General features: G+C 37.1%; 3 protein-coding genes across 8 annotated transcripts; 1 reads left to right on the top strand and 2 right to left on the bottom strand.

The window, feature by feature from the left end:
* Positions 1-905: 905 nt before the first annotated feature.
* Positions 906-9,441, bottom strand: LOC149730557 (vimentin-like). 5 transcript variants are annotated; one of them, XM_089884664.1, is made up of 14 exons: positions 9,292-9,441; positions 8,603-8,753; positions 8,214-8,505; positions 7,818-7,924; positions 7,426-7,521; positions 6,984-7,140; positions 5,074-5,232; positions 4,577-4,702; positions 4,138-4,227; positions 3,094-3,224; positions 2,833-2,856; positions 2,238-2,305; positions 1,536-1,648; positions 906-1,231 (listed from the first exon to the last, which is right to left on the bottom strand). In XM_089884664.1, exons 2-14 carry the CDS (start codon positions 8,740-8,742, stop codon positions 1,157-1,159), a joined length of 1,578 nt encoding a protein of 525 aa, XP_089740790.1. In that variant the 5' UTR covers positions 8,743-8,753; positions 9,292-9,441; the 3' UTR covers positions 906-1,156. The 5 variants fall into 5 exon arrangements, with proteins under 5 accessions (XP_089740790.1, XP_089740788.1, XP_089740789.1 ...); XM_089884662.1 differs by having other exon boundaries at positions 1,536-1,651; XM_089884663.1 differs by lacking the exon at positions 9,292-9,441 and adding an exon at positions 9,070-9,119 and having other exon boundaries at positions 1,536-1,651.
* On the top strand, positions 5,232-19,951 carry LOC149730558 (sodium/myo-inositol cotransporter-like). 2 transcript variants are annotated; one of them, XM_089884659.1, is made up of 17 exons: positions 5,232-5,865; positions 10,437-10,512; positions 11,502-11,600; positions 12,007-12,078; positions 12,657-12,821; positions 13,350-13,454; positions 14,014-14,119; positions 14,402-14,482; positions 14,846-15,000; positions 15,184-15,267; positions 16,301-16,436; positions 16,929-17,036; positions 17,421-17,737; positions 18,163-18,375; positions 18,731-18,816; positions 18,977-19,044; positions 19,714-19,951. In XM_089884659.1, exons 3-17 carry the CDS (start codon positions 11,532-11,534, stop codon positions 19,917-19,919), a joined length of 1,971 nt encoding a protein of 656 aa, XP_089740785.1. In that variant the 5' UTR covers positions 5,232-5,865; positions 10,437-10,512; positions 11,502-11,531; the 3' UTR covers positions 19,920-19,951. The 2 variants fall into 2 exon arrangements, with proteins under 2 accessions (XP_089740785.1, XP_089740786.1); XM_089884660.1 differs by lacking the exon at positions 10,437-10,512.
* A 357-nt stretch (positions 19,952-20,308) lies between these two features.
* Positions 20,309-24,354, bottom strand: LOC149730559 (uncharacterized protein C7orf57 homolog). The gene is made up of 8 exons (XM_089884678.1): positions 23,849-24,354; positions 23,488-23,578; positions 22,968-23,050; positions 22,428-22,617; positions 22,216-22,259; positions 21,485-21,621; positions 21,029-21,158; positions 20,309-20,547 (listed from the first exon to the last, which is right to left on the bottom strand). Exons 1-8 carry the CDS (start codon positions 23,995-23,997, stop codon positions 20,499-20,501), a joined length of 873 nt encoding a protein of 290 aa, XP_089740804.1. The 5' UTR covers positions 23,998-24,354; the 3' UTR covers positions 20,309-20,498.
* Between the last annotated feature and the right edge of the window lie 349 nt (positions 24,355-24,703).

The raw sequence follows: 24,703 nt of genomic DNA on the forward strand, positions 1-24,703 counted from the left end.
AGCTATAAACCGCACCGCTGTATGTGCCAACGGTATCCATCTTACCCCACCCACCACACTATTCGGTTCTACATTTTTCTTGTTCTTTCCTTTGTTTAAACTTTCAGTTCTGAAACCTCATTGTTTACGTAACTTAATCTCTGTAATAATTGTAACTGTGCACCTCACTACGCTCATTATGACGTCATACACGGCGTTGTTTTGGACGCGATTACAGCGGTTGATACACTTTGGAAAATCGCCGTGGGACGAGTTTTTATTCCGGAACGCGACGAACCGCGACGGATCGCGTCTTATTGTTTGATGACCATCACCATTGTTTGATCACAATTGATTTATTACGTCACAGACATTAACCTGTGTTCGTAAACAATAGCTGATTGTCATCCAACAATAGGAAGCGATTGTTTAATTTGTTTTACATTGTTATTAATCTATGACGTAACAAACAAGATGGTAAACAAGTTATTCGAGATTCATTGTGACGTCACATGTTTGTTTTCCGGGATCCGCGATTCCTGATTGGTCCGAAAGTCGCGATCGCGAAACACTTTCGAGATTGTAAGAATGTATTGTGACGTCATAATCATACGTTTGTTAGAATCGATCACTGGATTCTAGAATTTTAAGATTTCTAGAATAATTCATCGATTGTTTGGACATAAAGGGTGATATTCTGACGTAACTATGTCCCTTTATTTGACATTTAGAGTTAAAAGTTTACCGCGATTAAAATTAATTCCAGCTTATTTGTTTCCATTACTTTTGACAACCGCAATTATTGAACAAACAAAGTTTATTATGACGAATAAACATTCCGTTTATTACGTGTACATTCGCATTATGACGTTATGTACGATAGTAATGTCATCTCTATACCATTGTTACGTCACAAACCACACCTGTTATCTCATAAACCAAGCTTCCATGTATTTGACGTCACACATTACGTCACAGCAGCAACCTTTGTCAACAATACAGATCTGTTAGATCACACGTCATAGCAACGTCACAAACAAAGCGATTACGTCATACTCGGTACACGCGAAATTCAAACAAACGGCTTTATTACGTAATAACTGGGGATTATAAACTTTTTTTCATTGAATTGATTACGTAACGATTATAAACTTTTTTAAATAACAGCCATTGTTGCTCACAAGGTGGCGTGAGCGTTGTCATCATGATCACCAGACGATTGCTCACGAACGTCCTCGGTTTGGCTCACGACCTGCCGTGATAATAATCACGAGTTAGTCATCACAAGTTCCATATTATTGCTATAGTTTCAAATAAATAGTTGGTGCCGGCATGTAACCACAATGGTAAAAAGGTAGTGTGTAAGCTCCATTTTTCCTGCATAATCTTCACTTGTTTTATTTAATTAAAATATTCGCGGCTGCAGTCGAGGCAATAATAGAAATTACTTGTGACATGTCACTTAGTTCAAACATATATAAAAGGTTTTTATCTGAATTTACATTTGTTTAGCAAGCTCTGGTCTTAGTCGCATATACATAGAAATCTCATTTCACCTTTCCGTCCTTTGTTTCAATTGTCTTGACAACAACTTTTTTTGTTGTGACGGTTTCTACGTCATCACTTCCCATGACGTCACTTGCTCCTCCTCGGCCAGATGAAAATCCTCCTGCTGAGTTTAATACAGTTAGAATTTACCTTCAAACTATAAACTGTTCAGTGTACACATGTTTTCATTCTCATTTCTAAATTTATATTATGAGCTAACGGTATCCATCTTATACCCCACAGTATTATGTTGTTGCTGCCAGGAACATTGTTATGTACAATACACTTGGTTAGCTGTGAGTACCATAGTAGTTAAGATGAACACCGTTAGCACACAAATCCCATATTTCCTGATCGTGTTTTAAGCAATTAACGAAGCTCCGTTGGAGTTTTATAATACAGATATATAATTCTGTAAATAGTCTTGGTTTGCTACCAAATGGGACGATTAAATAAAAAAATAGACCATCTTAGTCCAGCCTATATTAAACTGCCAATAGACTTAACAGTGTAATACACGTTAGCTGTCTTGTTTGCTTCGGTTCGTTATCTTATCCAACATTCGTTTCGAATGTCATCGCCACCCGCGTTATCGCGCCTTCCATATATGACGTGACAATCGTCGCCCTAGAGACGATGCCGGCTGTCCCGCGATCTTTGGCAGACACACCACTATGGCGTCATAATGACGATGGTTATTTTAATCTTACCTGATCTCGATGTGGTTGTGACGAAACGGGAGCTACCGCCGCCCGAGGTTCGTAGGCGTTCAGCAAGCCTGTAATTTAATTAACCTTGTTTAAACAGATGTAACCTACATATGAATATACATGTAATTGCAACTTATTTAATTTGTATGCGGGGCTTTACGTGTAATTGTCCATGATGATGCCGTAGTTTGCATTACGCGTTCTTAGGACACGGTGCAAGTGTATATTTCTACTGACGTGTATTTTAAAATTGTTATACAAATATATCATACTAATATTTTTACAAAAAGCTGCAGTGAAATCGTGTCTTTACAGTATCGGCCACTACTTTCGTTTTATTTACTGTTAATTTGTCTGATTAGTAAACCTAAATAAGCCACCCACGTACCACCTAGAATACCTTCATATACCACAAGTGGTACGCCTACCATAGGTTGGTACCCAATGCGTTACTTGAATCATAAATGGTTTGATCATTTAGCATGTTTATCTATTAAGACCACTGAGTTAAAGCGTGTAGTACACAAGCCGTAGTGACTTGGACTTGTACGTACTCACTAGAATGAATTGAAATGAAATGAAATGACGTCATTACCTGTTTCCTTCCATCGCTTCCACTCTGTGTATGAGATGAAATGACATAAATGAATAAATGAATGTAATTTATTTATCCTATAACGTGGCTTGGCAACGGGGTGTTCTGTTTCATGCACCTCGTGCTCGCTTACTAGTTACCACGTATTTAACTTTGTGGGTGATAATTAACTTAGAGTTTTTCTGTATGGCATCCCATTTGGACAACAGATGACATGAGCATAGATGTTTATTTTGACATTAATTATTTCGTCCCCGTTACCTTGATTCCTCTCCTTCCAACAGCTTCCTGTAAGTAGCGATCTCGATGTCCAAAGCCATCTTGACGTCCATGAGTTCTTGGTATTGACGGAGATGTTGTGCCATCTGTGTCTTCAGGTCGTCACATTCAGCCTGGAGGGTACGGAGCATTGTTATAAGTAGCAACAAAGATGAATGCGTAAGATCCGTATTTATATATAACTGTATTTATATGACAGTGAGCATGAGGTGTTTAAATACACCATGTGTGTCTGGTGTTTAAGAAGACACCCATGTTATAACTTGAGAGTGAGCATGAGGTGTATGAATACACCATGTGTATCTGGTGTATAAGAAGACACCTATGTTATAACCCGACAGTGAGAATGAGGTGTATGAATACACCATGTGTGTCTGGTGTATAAGAAGACACCCATGTTATAACTTGAGAGTGAGCATGAGGTGTATGAATACACCATGCGTATCTGGTGTATAAGAAGACACCTATGTTATAACCCGACAGTGAGCATGAGGTGTTTAAATACACCATGTGTGTCTGGTGTATAAGAAGACACCCATGTTATAACTTGAGAGTGAGCATGAGGTGTATGAATACACCATGTGTGTCTGGTGTATAAGAAGACACCCATGTTATAACTTGAGAGTGAGCATGAGGTGTATGAATACACCATGTGTGTCTGGTGTATAAGAAGACACCCATGTTATAACTCAACAGTGAGCATAAGGTGTATGAATACACCATGTGTATCTGGTGTATAAGAAGACACCTATGTTATAACCCGACAGTGAGCATGAGGTGTTTAAATACACCATGTGTGTCTGGTGTATAAGAAGACACCCATGTTATAACCCGACAGTGAGAATAAGGTGTATGAATACACCATGTGTGTCTGGTGTATAAGACCAACTGTTATAACTAGATAGTGAGAATGAGGTGTATACAGTTTACTATTTCACCTTTATACCTAATCAACATATCTTATAAAGTTACCCCTAACCCCTACTCATTGTATCTGTATCATGGAGCCCCCATGTTTATACACACCTGTAAGTTCATAATGGTGTCTTGGTAGTCGGAGGTATCTCTGTTGTACCTCTCTTCAAGTTCTCCCATTGCTCGTTGAAGGGAGTCGTTCTGCGTGGACACAATATGTTAGCTCAGGGGTTAATGGGTTCAAGACTCGTTGCTGCCTGTATTGTGGCCGTATGTGTCCTTGGGTTAGACACTAATCGATAGTTTCTCCAACCAGCAGTCACTTATGGGTTGTCTAAATTTAACAATACAGAAAAACAAACACTCACAAAGTTACATGCGCCGTAACTTGTAAGAGGGTACAAGGTGTATGAAACAAAACATTCGTGTTATAACGACTGTTGTTTCCTTCCACATGAGGATAACTAAGTTATATTCATTCATTCATTGGTTTATTCCACCGACTTTATTAAGTTTGTATCCCGAACTTAAACAGCTATGTTAAACTTACTGTTCCTCTCAATGAGTCAATCTCCATATTCAAGGTCTGGACGCTCTTCCTGTATTCGCTCAATTCACTTCGAACGTTACGTACTAGGTCGTCGTTCTTGACGGCTTGGTCTTGGAGGGTGGATACCTGAACACGACATACAGTTAAACCATTTGCATCACTGATAAAAGTATAATTCGTATTGTAAAAGAGTGAGGTTTCACCATTATAGGTAATTTTTTCTAAAATTTGTTGCATATTTACATCACGCAATGTATAGTATTGTACTTACAACATACTTTACTTACACCTGCACAATATTGCAATCATAAAAGACTTATAATCGATACTGTACGTACACCATACACTATGTAGGACTATACATTACCATACGAATAAAACACCACCAAACCCCCTTACCTTCTCACTGCACCATACAACACAAGTGCATTGTTGTACCTAAACCACCATATACCACGTACAGCGTTACATACATGTACCACCACCAAACACCATACCTTCTCAGTGTACCATTCCTCAGCATCAGCTCGGTTCTTGGATGCGAGTTTCTCGTATTGTTTCCTCATGTCTTCAACGAGTTCCTCCAGATCAGGTCCGGGAGCCATCTCGATCTTTACCTCCGTCTTCCTGACTTGTTCCATGAGCTCAGCAACTTCCTGGAGGACGAAGAAGACACGGCTAATGATCTTATTGTCGGCGCACGTATCATTATGTAGTACAGGTTCGAGGCCCGATGCTGCTACCGTTTTGTATGTTTACCTTTTTAAAGTTAAAGGGAAATGTGTTTCTGGAAAATACATGTACCAGTCATTGTTCCAGTTCAGTGGTCACTAATGGACGGTATAAATTGTCAGCCACACAGAAAAAAGTCTCGCCCGAAATCTATGCACATGGGTATGCGCGCAGATATAAGCGACATTCATTCATTTAACTTTAGTGCCAGTAATATTTGGTTATAATCGCACGCGAAAAAGCGTTTCCCAGGCTTCATTGCTCACGGCACGTCTGCGTTGAAACGATTTTAATCAAGATTCTCGTTAATAATTCCCAGCAAAGCGCCGTTTAACTTGGAACCTCCGCTGCGGCAATCAGGGAAGCAATACAAACTTGTAGCAGGTTCACTGTGTTAGTGTATCAATGTGTTGTGTATTAAACGGATCGTTGGTATTGTGTTTTGCGAGGTTTAGGTTCAGATTATTTTCAAGGGTTCGCTGTAGTTAAGTGTGAAATAGTAAGTAATATCAGTTGCTGCACTTGAAGTTACGCGGAGCATTATGACGTATCATAAGGTAAGCATGACTTAGTTATGTTAAGTAGCCTATAGTAGGATTCGGAAAGATAGGACACCTTTTTATTCTATTTTCTTGTCCCATTTGGTAGTAAACAAAGAACATTCAAAGAGTTATAAAACCAGATCCCCACGACTCCCATAGACCGTTGTTATTGTTTAAAACATGATCAGGATATGTGGATATTATGTGTCAAAGTGTCCCATCTTCCCCCAGCCTACTATACCCGTATGTATGCGCATAGACAAATTGTGTCATAGACTTGGTCGTAAAATTTAATGTTTATAATGTACATTATCTGAAGCAGGTGTGACTTAATGCGATAAACGGTATGAACTGTTATCATATTTTCTAACTCTATTACCCTCATATAGTAACGCTTATAACTGCCGACTGTGATACGTACATGCCTGCCATCATATGTGACGCAACCCCTATTTTTATAATGGAAAGGCTGCAGTTTATTTAAAGACCTGGGCAGCAACTGTGTGGTAGATACGATGCATTGCGGTGTATTGACTTGGACTATTCCCAGGTCTACTTTAGTACCAGGGGCGCCGGTTGCTGCTGTAACTAAACCTTAAACGTCGCCAATGTTGCTACCGTGTATGGTTATATATCGCTAAACGGAATCTAAGCTTTGTATGTAATACATGATGTTTTAATCTGGGTTACAATTCGTTTTATGTCTATAGAATTGTAATGTAACACTCACTTGTCTCATCATCTATAACACTGAGAATGGTAACTTGCCGCTATACACAATACTGCGATTTGTCCTTGCAATACTAATCCGACACCTTTAAATACATAAGCAATCCCTTTTAACTAAACGAACCGCTGATATAACCTGTCAAACTTCTTCTTGGTAATTCTAAAAACGTTCGAACATCCTATCTTCGTAATAAATTGCAGAGGGAACACACATACTATTCTTCTGTTTTTACCTTACTAATTAATTACGTGTCCTGAACGTATTTTACACTATTGAAGCTCTTATAAGACGTCTAAATGTCTCTACAAAAAACATTTCGCTGGGAGAGTGTAAACAATGTAAACAGCTTTTCCACAAAAAAACTATAAATTCAAAAAAGTTTAAATCCAAACAACTTTCAAACCTGGTCATGAGTTCTCTTAAGGAACTCAATTTCTTCTTGCAGTGTTTCCAGTCTGCGTTCAAGGTCAAGACGAACCAAAGTTGCGTCATCGCAATCTTTTCGCATGGAGTTGAGATCGTCTTCGAGTTCTCGTTTGCTGATTGCTTCTTCTTCGTATCTGCGGTTGAGCGAAAGTAGGGTGACAGTTGCTAGATTAACAAATACATGAATAACTTCTACTTATTTACAATGCGCCTAAGCTGGATGACGATATATATTTCAAAGTGCTATACTTCTATACAATACATCACATATTGAAGGTATAACCGTAAGTCTTCCAAGTTCGCCTGGTTTTGTTTTGGTATAAAGCAATATATTTTATTTAAATTGTTTTCATTTTCTTTTGTATATGTATCAGTAGACAGTTTCACTATATTTGATAGTCAAGTTATAACTATCTTACTTGTCTTTCCAATTGTTTGCTTCCAATGCTGCGTTTTCCAACTGCATCAGGATGTTCGCCTTTTCCTTGGTGATCTGGTCGACTTCTCGACGGAGTCTGAAAGTGACGAAAAAATGAATTAACGTAAGATTTAAGGCGAAAATACTTGAAAAATACAAGTAAACAAAGTGAGTAGCGCTTGATAATTGTTTTTCTGAAGCTAACAGCATAACCAACCTATTATTGCCCACTAAGTTGGATCAATAGTCTTTAAACTCACAAGCGGGCACGAGGCGCAGGTGCTATAAATTTTTAGTTACTTTTTGACGCGAGAATAAACAAGCAACACAAAGAGCTTTGAGGAAACCTAAATAATCCAATCTCAACCCACATAGATGAATTAGCAAATGTACCTTGCCAATTCATCTTCGTACATATCAGCAACACGACCGGGTTGTTGGGCGCTTAGTTGTTCAAGTTGAACTTCCAAGATCTTGTTGGCTTGTTCAAGTGCTCGAACCTGGGGTGTTTAGGAAACTTATTGCTTGGAGTATATTCTAATCGCCCAAAAACATAAAATTTTAGGCATTTTCCAACTGAGGCAGTTTATAGACACTTTTTAATGAAACTATATTCATAAGGACGAGGTCTTCAGTGAGACACATAATGGAAGCAAGATGTTTTACTCGGGCTAAATAAGAAACTTCGAAGATCATATAAATCCAAATAACGTACTGAAAAAAACGGCGTTCTGATTGTTTAGTAGCAACCGTTCTTGTAGATCACAATATCTATTGCCACGTCATTACCTTTTGGATGTAACCAGCGAATCTAGTATTAAGGACTTGGAGTTCTTCTTTTTCGTTGATCCTCATCCTCTCGAAATCTGGTCCCAGAGCATCCGACATTAAGTTGATGTCTCGCATTGAGATTCCACTGCTCACTGGTGCTGCTCGGGTCATTCTGATCCTTTCGCCACCCATAGAAGCGCCCATGCCTCCTCCCATGCCCATGCCAGCACCCATGCCCATACCGCCGCCCATGGCACCACCGGCCATAGCAGCTCCGCCACCGCCACCGCCACCGCTGCTGCTTGAGTACCTGGAACACGTCACTTGTAAAACCCTTGTTTCTACCCAATAGTTTATAAATGACCAAACCTACCAACACTAAACACTAACACTCTACAGTATTTCACCTGTACGATCGTGTTGCGGACTGGGATCGGCCGGGAGATGACTTGCTTGAATAAGTGAATCTGGCCGGGCCTTCACCAAAGTGTCGTTTGTAGCTTGAGCTACGTTCTTCCGTTGTTTTTCTGCTGCTCCTTTGCGCCATCTTGAGGTTATCTTAAAATTTTATAAACTTTAAAATAAATAGTCCGAGTTATGGTACAGACATGAACTATTATACGGACAATATTCAAAACCTTAGCACTACCAAACGTGTATTTTTTATAACTATCCTATATTTAAATTTTATAGCGCTGTAATACATGACAGTAACACCCGGTCAAAAATTAACGAACACTAAAAGCTTAATGTTTTAATCATTATGCTAAAAGACTGGTGCACCAAAATAAATAAGTCTTATACTTCGCACCACCACTGTCTACACTTTTTCATAAATTATTTTTTAAATTAGTGAAAGTTTTGCGGCATATACTTTAACCGATCTTTTTATAAGAACTCAATGTCTCTGTTGTAGAACATTACTACCCCTGTATTAAACATAATATAACACAAAACATTAAATAAGTTCATTAATATTGTTAATTAATGAATGCTTCTAGAGACTGTTTGAGCCCAATCACAACCCACAATCATATATAGCTTTATAAAAGTAGAATGGGCTGGTAATTTTATAGCAACAAACACAAACTCTTACCTTGTTATAACTTCACCAACCAGGAATACTTAACTTAGACAGCCCTGTTGCTTTTATAAGGCTTGTGGTCTTCTAAACTTCTTCCTTTTCGAATTAGCATCGATGCAAGGCCTATTTATGGACGCGATAAGCGAATGACAGCTTCTGTGACGTCACAGGGCGATGAAACGGTCTAGTCTACTTAATTGACGATCTGTGGTATTGTCATAAGTTCTAGAACTCCGCGGTTATTTAAATTTATTGTTTATTCAACAATAGGTGTCAATATCGATGCAGAATGCGATATCTGTATTCGATTCTGGAATATTAATTTAAGATTTCCAGGTTTCATTTATTGTTTTAAAACCGCATGTTGGCGCTACCGAACAGTCGCCTGGGAGTTGTGAAATCATAAAGACGGCAGCTGTCTGCTACTATGACGTAAGAATGGAAGTTTCTTTACTGAGCATGACTTTCACGTCATAATCGTTTTCGTTCTAGTTTTACAACGATTACTATTGGATACAAAACGATATGTGACGTAACAATTACGATTGTAACTGTCAACAATAAGAGTTTAAAATAGAACAAATGTTTTGTTGCATCAAACACGCTACTGGTAAAAACAAACGTCCAAAAACAACTGGAGAGAAACGGAAATAAATATAACGCTTGGCGCTGTAACGCAGGATATTGGGTTCGAGGCTCGATGCTGCTGCCATTGTAAATGATATTTATTTCTTTGGGCGAAGCAAAAAACGTAACGGTCATTGCTCCAACCAGGTGGTCAGCACTGATGGTTTGTTACAATTTTGAGCCATATATAAAATCACCCACAAAGTTACATACGTGGTAACTCGTAAGCGGGCACGAGGTGTATGAAATGTATTATTAAAACGTTTATACATGTAGCGCTAAAACCACCAATTAATATTCAATTCATAATCATTTGCGCCAATAAAAAAAAACGTAAATTACTTCTGCCCAACTGCGGCAATGAAAGCTTAGGCTTCCACCACAAACGATATGGGTGTAAATCTGTAAAATAAGGGGAATACGGTTATGTACTTCTGTAAATATTCTTTGTTTTCTGACAAATTGGACAAGAAAAGAAAATGGAACTTTTTATATTCTATTACCGGTTAATTGTTAATACTTTATTTCAGCGACAAGTAAGAACATACGCAAGGTAACGCGTGTTTTGAATGGAACAGTCATTTGAAGAAATATAGATTTACTTCAGTGAGTAAGGGCTGACTGTTCACCAATACGGATATTTGGCTTTTCCTTTTTCAAGTAAACCCATTTGTCTATAAGATCTGGCGGTTATATCGTAATAGGAAGATGGGACACTTTTAGCACATAATATCTAAATATTCTGATCGTGTTTTAAACAATTACTGACGGTCAATGGGAGTCATGGGCACGTAGTTTTATAATTTCTTGAAAGTTCTTTGTTTACTACTAAACGGGGCGAGAAAATAGAGGTAAAAGGTGTCCAATCTTCCCCACCCTACTGTATATATTGGGGTTTACTAACATTAGGATTTAAACTGAAACAATATCAGCGACAAATCACGGAAACACAGCTCAAAAGCTCCACTGTTGTATAATAAAGTCGTATTGTTATAGTGGAGTGGGTGGAAATGGGACACTTTTTCATTCTATTTTATCGTCCCAGTTGGTAGTATAAACTAAGAGAATTATAAAACCGTATCCTTACGACTTCCATAGACCGTTGTTAATTGTTTAAAACACGACCAGGATATTTGCATATTACGTGCTAAAGGTGTCCCATCTTACCCCATAGAACTATATTATAATTTTTTTATGTTAAATTAGAACGAAGTAGTTTTCGTTACTGCAACTTGAGACGTGTAAAAATGCCTAAAAGCTTTAAAATTAACGTTATGTAAAAAGTGTCTTTGGCTCTAAGAGGACATTTTTTGTTTCACGTCTCCAACACGCGTAACCCCGATCTATTATTGCATTTTTTACTGCAGTGTGTTTAGGTATCTATATTATACACATTTGTATTGCATATAATATTACGTATATGTGGTCATGATTACTTCGACTTGTGTTTCCTGTTATACGCTAGTTCGGTTTAGAATCGTGGGAATACGGTTATTTAGTTCTGTAAACATTCTTTTTTTTCTACTAAATGGGACAAGATAATATAATTAAACTTTCTGTATTCTATTACCGGTTAATTGTTAATTTAATTTCAGATAGAAAGGTAAAGAATATTAAACGTAAGAATGCTGAACACTGTGGATATGATCGTCGTACTTGTCTATTTTGCAATCATACTCGCAGTTGGAATATTGGTAAGTTATAGTAGGGTGGGGGAAGATGGGACGCCTTTAGGACATAATATCCAAATATCTTAATCGTGTTTTAAATAAAAAATAACGGACTATGGGAGTCATAAGGGTATGGTTTTATAAATCTTTGCATTTTCTTTGTTTACGACCAAATGGGAGGAGAAAATAAAATGAAAAGGTGTCCCATCTTCCCCCACCCTACTATATATTGTTCCTTTTTATTGCACAATATTACTGCGTATCATATTTTTATGAGCGATCCAAGTATTTTTAATAAGTGTCCGGAGGCTCGGCACAGTTGTTGGAGCGCTTAAGACCGGATGATACGGGTTCGAGGCCTTGCACTGAATAAAATTTACGTTATTTATCAGGAAATAAATTTTACTTACATCCAGAGTTTGTTATATAGGCGAGCTGCAGATCAAAACGAACAACAATCCAGGGATATTTCTTGGCCGGACGAAACATGAATTGGTTCTTGGTAAGATTGCATTTGTGGTACCGGTATAATGGGTGTTTGATCATGCCTGTTGACCTCGCAAATATAGATTACGAATTATTGTCTCACTGTTGGACCTCGCTTCTATAGTTTATAAATCACTGCAGTATATGAGCACCAAAAAAATGTTGTATTTTAGCTGACACCCATATAAACTCCGTTCCAATATCTTGATAAACATTTCAAGCATAAGGTATATAAAGCCACCATGTAAGTTATGCAAGTAACGCCTGTGTAATAAACCGTTGGTTTTCACATAAAATTTAAAGTATACTAATAGAGTAGCAAGCGCAAAGTCTATTTAAGAAGACCTATGTTATAACTAGACAGTGAACACGATAGGCCTATGAAGTCACCGCGTATGGTTTAACACGCGCACATGGAACCCTTTGGTTTCCCTCACATAACGATTTAAACATTATACCACCGCAACTTACTACCATACTTGCCTGTAACAACTCTCCGCACTCTTGGTTGGTGTTTACAAGTTTCAGATATAAGCCTTTGATATTGACTTGGAAGGAGTGTAATGTACGAATGACCATTGTCTATTCACATAGGTGGGGACTTCCCTTTTCGTCAGCAACGTAGGTAGCGAGCATTTCATCGGCCTCGCGGGATCTGGTGCTCTTAATGGGATAGGAGCGGCTTCTTTGGCTTTGAATCCACCTTTTCTCCTCCAGCTGTTGGGATGGGTGTTCGTTCCTGTGTATATCGCATCGAAGGTAAGTGAGACTTGAAAGTAAATAAACTAACGCTGTGGCAAAGGAGATAGCCCCCATGCTTGTAGCCAGAGTTGTTCGAGGGTCGACGCTGCTATACTATTGCGGGAGCTTGGTCTTGGGCAATATTCAGTAATGGGTTGTATAAATTGTCCAGCATACAATCCAACAATTACCTACGAAATAGCACTCGTTTATGCTGCCATTTTCCTAAGGACTGCTCACTTGAATTCAAATTAATTTTATTATCAGCGAAAGGCAGAGAAACACTTTAGGTTTTGAACGCCCCAATTAAAAATATTCTTAACTGCTTCAAACGTTGTGACTATAATTTCCCGCCAAAATGTGGGGATGTTTCATTACGTAATTTCAAATAATTTTGCTTTTTTGTCGCTTAATAAAACAATTGTGTAATGTTTTTTTGCATAAATATTAACACTGTTTTTTTTCACACGCACACACAAATCTGTATTGTAAAGATAAATATGCCCCAAGTTTCAAATGCACAAAAAAAACATACATGTTTTACAGACCTCCACGATGCCCGAGTACCTCGAGAAACGATTCGGTGGAAAACGACTTCGTATTTATCTGGCGGTGCTAAGTCTTGTGTTGTATTGTCTCACTAAGTTATCGGTGAGTTGTATGGCTAGGGCTGCTTGTATCTGAATGGTATAACAAGCATTAGATGTATATTCACCATGTGAGTCTGGTGTATTAGAAGACACCCATGTTATAACTTGACAGTGAGCATGAGGTGTATGAATGCACCATGTGTGTCTGTTGTATGAGAAGACACCCATGTTATAACTCGACAGTGAGCCTGAGGTGTATAAATACACCATGTGTGTCTGGTGTATAAGAAGACATCCATGTTATAACTTGACAGTGAGCATGAGGTGTATAAATACACCATGTGTGTCTGGTGTATGAGAAGACACCCCTGTTATAACTCGACAGTGAACATGAGGTGTATAAATACACCATGTGTGTCTGGTGTATAAGAAGACATCCATGTTATAACTTGACAGTGAGCATGAGGTGTATAAATACACCATGTGTGTCTGGTGTATAAGAATACATCCATGTTATAACTCGACAGTGAGCATGAGGTGTATAAATACACCATGTGTGTCTGGTGTATAAGAAGACATCCATGTTATAACTTGACAACCATGATGTTTATTTATTTTAGGTCAACTTATATGCTGGTGCTTTATTCATTCAAGAGTCGATGGGTTGGAATCTTTATATTTCTATCACCCTGTTAATTTGTATAACAGGGGTGTTGACAGTAACAGGTAATATTCTTACATAGATGGTGCATGATACAGCTTTCGATTTATGATATCTAACATACAACAAAACTTAATCCCAGTGAAAGAGTTTACTTTAATATTTGATTAGGAATGTGTTTTACCAATGTGCAGATATCCCCACAATAAACATGGTGTTTATACATTAGGCTTTAAAAATCAATTGGCTTTAGCATTCATCTGTTTAGGTCATATAGGACTGCATATGGTTTTAAATATATTTTCCTGTTTCTTCAATTAAATGTCTTTGATTATATTTATTTTCAGGGGGTCTTACAGTTGTGATGTATACTGATTCTTTCCAAGCTGTTCTCATGCTAGTTGGGTCCGTTGTATTAACTGCACAAGGTATTTATTAATGTTTTTATAAACGCTTTAAGATGTATGCGCTGGTATTGGGTAATGTTTATGGGGGCGCCTCATTTTTTCAATATAGTATTAATTCTAGCCTGTGATAATAATCATACCGAGTTTTATATGGAATGAATAAACAGACTGTTCCATACACCTTGTGCTGGCTGACAAGTTACCAGACATGTAACTTTGTGGATGTGGGTTAATATTTTTTTTGATCTTTATAGTAAATATTTTAATGTAGTTTGAGCCTTGAACCCGGTCCTGGTTTAGAGCCATTCTGAAGACCGAACCACGGTGTCAAACATAGCAGACCACTTCTAATATTTATATCTGATAAACAGTTATGTTGTTTAGGTTTTTTACAAGTTGGAGGCTACCAAAGTATGAAGGATAAATACATGATGTCATCACCCAACCTTACACGCATTGAAGCTGTCTACAACATTACCATCAACTCAACAAATGAATGCATAAGATACCCAAACCCACAAGCATTCAAACTTTTAAGAGTAAGTAGTCAATTTTTCCTTGGTTTTTGGTTACTGGGCCATCTATGCCTACATTCCAAATCACCTACATGCATCAAGGTCGAACAGAGCTACAGTTGCTTTATATTTAGGTTGCAAAGAAGTAAATACTAGCTATACATGTTGTAAAGGTTATAGCCTTAACAATATATTGTTTCATTCCAGGGGATTAATGATGATAATGTTCCACTGCTTGGTTTTATATTTGGGCAAACTCCTTCCTCTGTATGGTACTGGTGCGCAGATCAGGTGATTTTTTTATTTATTATCAGCACTGGCGTAAAGTTACGGGGTTGCAGAGTTGCCTGGCAACCCTTTGATTTTCTCCAGATTAATAATGCGTAAGGAATTACGTTCGACCAAACAAAGACGCCATTATTACTGCGAACAAACTTCGTTTACGTTCGTTAAAATATGTCAATACCGATGCGTCATTCACGACACAAATGCGTTCAACTGGTATTTAAACTCCTGTTTGCTAAATAATTCACGTGTGAATCGCTATTATGAAGTCAATAATCAACGTGTGAATTGCTATTATGTCGTAATCAATTGCCAGGTTCAAACAACCGCTATTATGATGCAATGAATCCACGTGTAAATCCCTACTAATTCGTAATAAATATGCTGCTTGGCTGAGGAAAACATTGTATATAAATAAAAAGCAGTGTTGGAAACGATTTAGGCAGTTTATTTCTGCGATATTTCGTTCTAGAAACCTACTATTTCCGATGGACGGGTCTACGTTTGTAAGATAACCGCACACTCGTGTGGGCTTGACGAAAGGCGCATGCGACATAGCAACTGTGACGTCACTGGCCGGGCAATCGGATTTGACCGTTTCTCATTACACGGACTCGCCGAACCCGCGTAATTTTAATTTGTCTCATCCCTAAGTATTTCTGAAAACGTTTACGTTTGTATGAGCGTTTAAAAAGCACATATTTAAACGGTTGCAAACCGAAAACAAAGGGTTGCAAAGACTTCCTTTTTTTTCTGGTTTTTGCAACCCTAACGTTTAGTAAAACTTTACGCCTATGATTATCAGGCCTCAAAATGCAGGATTGCTTGAAGCTACAGCTGTTATTTTCTGATGCTTAGGCTGTAATAGGTTACAGTTGGTATAAATCCCCAGGTGAAGTTCCTTACTGTTGAAAGTAAGACCTCACCCATATAGAACATTGAACATTATGATATTTAAATGCAAGTTGCTCATTAACCCAAATCCAGTGTTGCGGTATTTTGTGAATTTCTTTGAATATAATTGCATCACCCACCATAGGTTATAGTCCAGAGAACACTGGCAGCCAGGAACTTATCTCACGCCCAAGGTGGGACAATCTTGGCTGCTTTGTTAAAAACATTGAGTGTTTTCTTCATGTTGGTTCCTGGTTTAATTGCTAGGATCTTATATACAGGTGAGAAATAATAAGAAATAAGTAAATATAACTTCCCTGTTTTCGTGTGGCGGGGCAACGACAGTTATAACATAGGTGTTCTGTTCCATACACCTCGTGCCCGCTTACCAGTTACCACATATGTAACTTATTTACCCTCACTTGGCGGGCAACGACATTTGTTATATCACGGGTGTTATGTTTCATACACCTCTTGTTTGTTACAAGTTACCACGTATGTGATTTATTTATTCTCACATGGCTGGGAAACGAGTCAATCGACAGTTGTTATATCATAGGTGTTCTGTTCCATACACCTCATGTTTGTTACAAGTTATTACGTTTGTAACTTTGTTTGTTAATTATTTGTAAAAGAATCTTGTATGGATAACTATTTAAATAACTTATATCAACCACGTGGTTGAAATAGCCTGACAAACATTCATTGTAAATTCTACATAAATGGTTTAAATAAAATTATGTTAAGATATAAACTTAATATTTTATACACAGATGATTTATCCTGTGTACCTGGTGAACACTGTATGAAGGTTTGTGAAAGTAACGTTGAATGTTCTAATCTTGCATTTCCTAAAATTGTGCTTGGGATATTACCGTCAGGTAAAGTAAATGTAATTTATTTATCCTCGGGTGGCGGGGCAACGTCAGTCGTTATAACACAGGCGTTCTGTTTCATACACCTTTTGCCCGCTTACGAGTTACCAGGTATGTAACTTTTACAGTTTGTGTTTTTTTTCAATATATCTTCTTATCTTCTAAGCCAAAACCTGCCTACCCTGGCTTACACAAATATTAAATACTTTTCAGGATAGCATATTACATGTCTAACTTTGAGGTGTTTGTTTTTCCAATGTATATTCTTATCTTGCCTGCAAGTTAAAAGTTTGTTATTGCAAATGTTGATCTCATAAATCAAGCAAGAACATTCGTTTCATCATATTTTGGTCATGGCTAATAAAACATGTTTATGATGTCACAATGAAGGTGCCAGAGGCCTGATGATGGCAGTTATGGTGGCCGCTTTAATGAGTGACCTGGACTCCATATTTAACAGTGGAAGTACTTTGTTTACCCTTGATTTGTGGCAGAGGTTGAGAAAGAACTCGAGTAACTGGGAAATTATGATTGTTAGATTATTCATCATTGTCATGATTGGCATCAGTATTGCTTGGGTTCCAATTATCCTTCAATTCCAAAACGGCCAACTTTACTTCTACATACAAGAAGTCACCAACTATATATCACCACCAAAAGCAGCTATCTTTGTCGCTGCACTACTTTGGAGAAAATGTAATGAAAAGGTTTGTAAATAAAGTGGTTCAAAAAACACTAGCTCACTTCTGTAAGGATTTTGTACATTTTTTGTTCACTGAATTTTTAAGTTTTACATGTTTAGTTTATTATTAATAACAATACCTTTTATTTGTGAATAACAATACCTTTTAAGATTTAGAAATATTTTAAACGCAAAGACAGGATATAGCGACAAAACTACAGTTGTTAAAACACGCTTACAGTTAAAAACATATTTACATGTAGCTTACTGGTTTATTTGTTATTCTATTCCAAATTGAGTTTGTTTTGTACTTTTGTTGACTGGCGCTGGTTAGAATCATCGTTTCCCGACTAAGGTATATTGAGTTTTACACTTGATGCCACCAGTGCTACCCGTAGCAGTTGTTCAAACCCAGTAACTGTTATACCAAGTTTTTTGTTGTTGTGCCAGGGAGCTTTCTATGGGGGGTTAGTTGGAAGTTTGCTCGGTCTCGCACGTTTGATCACGATCTTTGTGTTTCAACCCCCAAGATGTGGTGAAGCAGACACAAGACCCTACCTTATAACAAGCATGCATTATATGTATTATGCAGCCGTTCTGTTCTTTACTTCACTGGTGGTTGCTATTGTTGTAAGCTGCTTCACAGAACCAACAACTAACAATGTAAGTTGTTTGAAATCTGTTTATATCCCCACTGTTAACTGTTAAGAGTATCTGTACAAATAAACAATAAAATAAGGTTATTACATACCAGTTGGTCGAATATAATTCCAGCCACATCTTACACCTTAAAATGTAAGGTTTTTAAAATATTTTATTTTGTTAAACATGAGTATTACTGCTACTATACAAAGACAGTGTTGATCAATCCTTTATAGTTTGGAAAATAATTTGGAAACACTAGAATTTTTTAAAATGAAAGTAAAACCTTTAAATTTATGTTTGATCAATTTCCAATAAATTTAATGGGAACATATATTCCATAAAAGTTTTTTTCATTAAATCTTTTTCTTATTAGATTGCTCCACTTACTTACTGGACGAGAAACAACGAGGAAAATATCTCACATGAAACTGAGTTGCAAAAAATGAATTCAGATCAAAGGTATTGGGTTGAGTGTATGTAACTTATTTATCCTCACATGATAGGGCTGTTACAAAAGATACAACAAAGGACGCTACAACACGTGTTTCATATACCTTGTGTCAGCTTACCAAATACCACATATGTTACTTTCATTTTTTATCAATTTTTTTGTTTTCAGTGATTGCGATGATGATGTCATAGAGTGTAAGGGAAATCCCCAAAATGTGGAAACAATAAAAAGCAATGGTAATATATGGGTTGTATATTTTATATGAGGTTTATATGTTGTTTTTTTTATTATTCTTATCTGTACAAACTGTCAATTTATTTGTTTTAATTATGACGTCACTTTCCTTTTAATATTGCACTGTTATGTTCCTTTTATTGAATAAATGAATGAATGAATGTAACTTACTTTATCCTCGCGTGGCCGGAAAACGACAGTCGTTATCACACAGGTTTAGCACCTCGTGCCAGCTTACGAGTTACCATGTACGTTACTTTGTGGGTGATTATTTTTTTGGATTTTTTTATGTATTGCTGATAATTTGGACAACCCATTAGTGACCACTGGGTTGGAGCAATTGTCGTTAACTGTCTTGCCCAAGGACACATACGCCCACAATGGTAGCAACGTCGAGCCTTGAACCCATTACCTCTGGGTTACAGGCAGGCGCGCTAACCACTATGCCACGGCGCCGACAAATTAAATAATAAGCTTAACGTATTCTTGATAATATGAGTGTTCTGTTTCATACATCTGGCGTCCACTTTAATTTACCACATATGTAACTTATTTATCCTTGTATGGCGGGGCAACAACATTCATTGTAACATGGGCGTTCTGTTTCATACACCTCGTGCCGGCTTACAAATTACATCGTATGTAAAAATTACACCATATGTAACTTTCAGGTTGTTGTGCTCATCCATGTATGAAGACCTGTTTGAATTTTATCTGTGGCATTGGGGAATCCCCTAAACCGACACTGAGCGAGCAAGACACAACAACCTATCAATCTTCATTGAAACAAAACCCTAAAACAAAAATATTTCTAACATTTCTATTATTTGTGTGTCTCGGTATAGGGGCTTTTATCTACATTTATTGGTCTATCTAATATGGGAAATGGTAAAGTAAAATCTATGTAAAGAATTACCTGCGTGTGGCGGGGTAATAACAGTCGTTATAACACGAGTTTTTTGTTTTATACACCTCGTGCCAGCTTACGAGTTACCGCATATGTAACTTATTTATTCTCGCATGGCGGGGCAACGACAGTCGTTATAACACGGGTGTTTTGTTTCATACACCCCTCGCTTACAAGTAGCTAAGTATGTAACCTAGTATTACTGTTTTTGCATGGCTGACAGTTTAGGAAACCTATTAGTAACCACCTGGCTTGTAGCATCTGTTTTTGTCTTGCCCAAGGACATATGCACCCCACAATAGTAGCAGCTATAAGCTTTGAACCCTTTATACTCTAGTTATGTTATAATCTAATACAAACAATATTAGAATATATTTATTTGGTCCAGCAAATTAGACACAAACTAAAAATTGTTTCAAAACTAATATTTAAAAGTATTTAACTTTATACTTTCTGTTAGAGTCGCGTAATAGAAGCCCACAGTGACGGTAAAGGCACAAAAAGTTTAAAAAACATTTGTTAAAAATTCTCGATTATTAACTGCTACTCTCAAGACTTAAGCCCTCCAGTGGCAAGTTTTGAACTGACGTTGGAAAATCTGGAAAGTAAGACTTCTATGTTGGTGATGTTTAACAATAACAAGAGAGCATAGCTTTAATGGATCGACCTTATGTAAGAGGATGAAGAAGTCGATTTTTTGGATTTGTAACTTTTAGGCTACAAGCATGTATCTTCACATTATGGCAATGGTTAGAAATCAGAAGTCACAACAGCAAACCTTATATAGTGTCAATTAGATAGATTCAATTTGGTGATGTATAAAAAGGAAAATGTTACAATACTGTTAGTACAGGCATTTCTAACGGCTTTAAAGTAGGACTGGATTTATAAAACCGTTTCCAGAACTGTACCTTAATTTAGATAACAAAGCAATTAAATTAATTGCAATGGGTTTTAAGTGTCTAACAACTAATACAGATTACAGCTGTAACGTCTCAGTAAACGACCGTATCAAATGTTGCAGGTGAATAGTTAGCAGGAGGAAGATGGTTTTTCACAATGATTCTAATTGTACTCACTTGCTTAATTTGAAAGGAGCTTTAACAATTTCTTCTCTTTTTTGAGATGGGAAATAAATTGGTTTCAATTTCTGTTTCGGGATTTCTTTTCTTGAAATACTTTGTTGATATTCTGTCATGTTGAAAATTGCTGCGAAAATTTATTTTAGGCTTAACAAAAAATTGAGTTAAAATAGAAAAATTTTATTGTATTACATTTCTTCATTTAGTTAAAACGGTCAGACTCAAATATTTTTTAGTTATTTGTGTGAATAAATGTAACAATTTAAATTGTCAATATAATATTATTTTTATTAAAATATAAGTATTCTATTAAATTGGCGCCATGCATTATAAAAACATCTAATATATCTATATAATGCTTATCTGTTATAACCAAGTAAGAATAAGGTGTAATTTATACATAATATATAACACGTAACCCATGTATTAAACCCATTACATAAATCCCCCTACATTGTTTCTTTGATCCTTGTTTTTCTTTCCGTTTGAAACTTCTTTCATTTTCCCTCCTTTGTTTCACCCAATCAATGCCATATCCTCCACTTAGAAGCTTCTGGAATTCAACCTCCCTTGCTGTGCCTTGGTTAGTTCTGTGAATGAATGAATGAATGTAACTTACTTTACCCTCGCGTGGGCCGAAAATGACTGTCGTTATCACACGGGTTTAACACCTTGTGCCAGCTTACGAGTTACCATGTATGTTATTTTCTGGGTAATTGTTTATTTTTTGGATTTTTTTATGTATGGTTGATAATTTGGACAACCCATTAGTGACTACTGGGTGGGAGCAATTGCCGTTAAGTGTCTTGCACAAGGACACATACGCCAACAATGGTAGCAACGTCAAGCCTTGAACCCATTACTTCTGGGTTACTGTGGTAATATCACTTGTGTTAAAATTTGGTAAATTATCGCATACAGGCACCAAACCTGGGGTGGCTGGGTGGACAGACCAACCCAGGATTATTTTTTGCACTACATTAATCAGTAAACATTACAACCAATAAGTAAGATTTGTTTCACAGGATTAGGTGTCTAATCTCCCTACTTCATTGCTTGCCACGATTGTTTGTTTAACTACACTGGGTTCATAGTTTTATCTTTAACCAGTACTTTTCCAGGTTGTGGCTCAAATTATGTTATTTCTCTTATTGTAGGTAACTTTGCATGGCTGACAGACTCACTTTATTTTAGGAAGTTTTAATTCTCCATTCTGTCCTTGTGGATTCTGTAAAATATGATTTAAGTTAATGCCTAATTTGTGTATCATCAATATTGTTGAACACATTTCCAATGGTAGCAGTATCGAGCATTTAACCTGGTATCTTTCGGGTACAATGCAAGGGTACCAAGATAAACAAAACCAACATTACTCCATAGCTACACGCAACCCCACCTTCCCATAAGCCACTGATGAATAATCTGTATGATAGGGGATTCCCCTTCCCTCGTACTTCTCTTGGATACCTCGTCCGATCTTTCGCGCTTCGCCGAGTTCGACTTCACTGATGCGTGACACTGGTTCTGGTTCAATGATCGCGTCATGCACCATGTATTCAGGTGGATTCCATTGTCGCTCTGCTAATCTGGGTTGGGGTTTGGATTAATTACGAATTCATTATATAAAAAAGAAAACATGGGAAAAAGGCAACAACACTAGCAGCAGAAGCAGTTGTTAAAATGTTTTATTCCATAAATTCTAGCTTAAAACACATATTATTTATAACTTATATGATTAGTGAGTCACTCCTTTGTCCTTACACAGAAAATGGACATCCTACAATTAAAGCATTTAGTTGCAAAGTTTATTATTTGACTGATTTATTGTTGTTGTGGTAGCTTAAATATAATCTTCAATCATTTAACTACTAGTTTATCATTCTTAATGCATTAAAAATGGAAAGTAATATCATGTTTCTTAAAATAGAAATCTTACATTTTCTTTTCATCTTCTATTGTCATGGGAACGTGGTCGAACCAATCAACTCGGGGATAGGATTTCGGGTCCGGGTTGAGTTCCTGGTGGGTATTGTTTTCATGAATTTATGCAACATTTTTTATCTTTGTGTGGCAAGGAAACGACAGTAGTTATAACATGGGCGGTCTGTTTCATACACAAAGATGACCAGTTAGCATAGACCTAACCAACCAACATTACTTCAACTAATGGGTTGTTCAAATTGTTAGCCGTACAAAAAAGCAAATACAAAGTTACATATGTGGTAACTTGTGAGTGGGCAATAGCATCATCACTCATTTAACTTTTCTACGTTTCAACGTCGAGGTTACCAATGTAACGGATGCATAATGGTTTATTGTGAGCGGTAAACTAAGAGGGTAAATAAACACAAGATGTGATATTAATACGGCAGATAACTGTATGAAAAAGGCACTTGTGTACGCTTCAGCACACACACGTCGCCACAACACTATATATATCACACACAATCATTTACCTTTACATTAAATGTGAGGAGACTTTTTCTTCCCCCTTGTTTGGCGAGTTGAATATATTTCGAATCAGTGTCGCGAACCCAATTTCTTTTGCTGTAAAATACAACTTTTAATGGTGGATGTAAAATCTAATGAATGCAATTAACTTAAATCCTGGTTGATCATATTTATTGTTCTTTATTAGTTTTTGTTTTAAAACTAAAATAAGATGTATTTCCACTGTTTCGCTTTTTTTGTTAAAAAACTTGAATCCTTTTAAATGCCTAATAAATCTAACCACGTTTTAAGATCCCTTCAAAACTTCTGTAACAAGCAGAAACTTAAAAAACTTCTGCTTCATACATAAAATTTAACAAACTTTACTTTGTTCCAGTTTCTCTCTCAAAAGCTTCTTGATCATCAGCTGAAAGACCCGGGATCTGGGATGCGGGAGGAACCGGCATCTTATCCTGGATCCTCCTCTGTGAAGGAGCATGGTAGAACCACTCCTGCCCTCCACCCTTCGCTTGCATTGTGGACGATTCAAGTTTAAACGTGAGTTAGATTGTGTTTAAAGAAGTTTTGTGTATGTATCTAAAATAGTAGAAAATTCGGTGCTAGTGAAGAGTCTTCCCCCACCTTGTTTGCTATCCACTAACCAATAACCCCCTAACCATCAACACCTAACCACCTAACCACTAACACTTTCCACCAGCCCATTCTGCTATTTACCGGAAGATTCTTCACTAGTGCTGAAAATTTAATACAAACATACGCAAAGAACACTCGTTTCTCGATTTATGCCGCACTGTTAGACCTCACCCACTATTTTCTCGAATTACACGCAAGCGTTTCAAAGAACACGTGTGTAAAAAGGGTTATGTTTTACTATCAAGCAAACATAAAAACATAACGTTGTTTACAAAATCTAGAATCTCGCGTCTGCAGCTGTTTTACTTGTTGCCTAGCGACGTCGAATAGAAATCTTATACAACATTTTTTAAACTTAGGGGGCTTTCTAAACTCGATTCTATTTTACAAGAACGAATAAATGTAACTTACTTTATCCTCGCGTGACTGAAATACGACACACGGGCGTTCAGTTTCATACACCTTCTGCCAGCTTATAAGTTGAATGTTACTTTGTGGGTAATTATTTTGGAGGGGAGATTTTTTATGTATGGCTGATAATTTGGACCAATTGCTCCAACCCAGTGGTCACTACGGTTGTCCAAATAA

Source organism: Ciona robusta, chromosome 9 (assembly GCF_009617815.1).
Source record: "Ciona robusta chromosome 9, ASM961781v2".
NCBI classification, from domain to species: domain Eukaryota; kingdom Metazoa; phylum Chordata; class Ascidiacea; order Phlebobranchia; family Cionidae; genus Ciona; species Ciona robusta.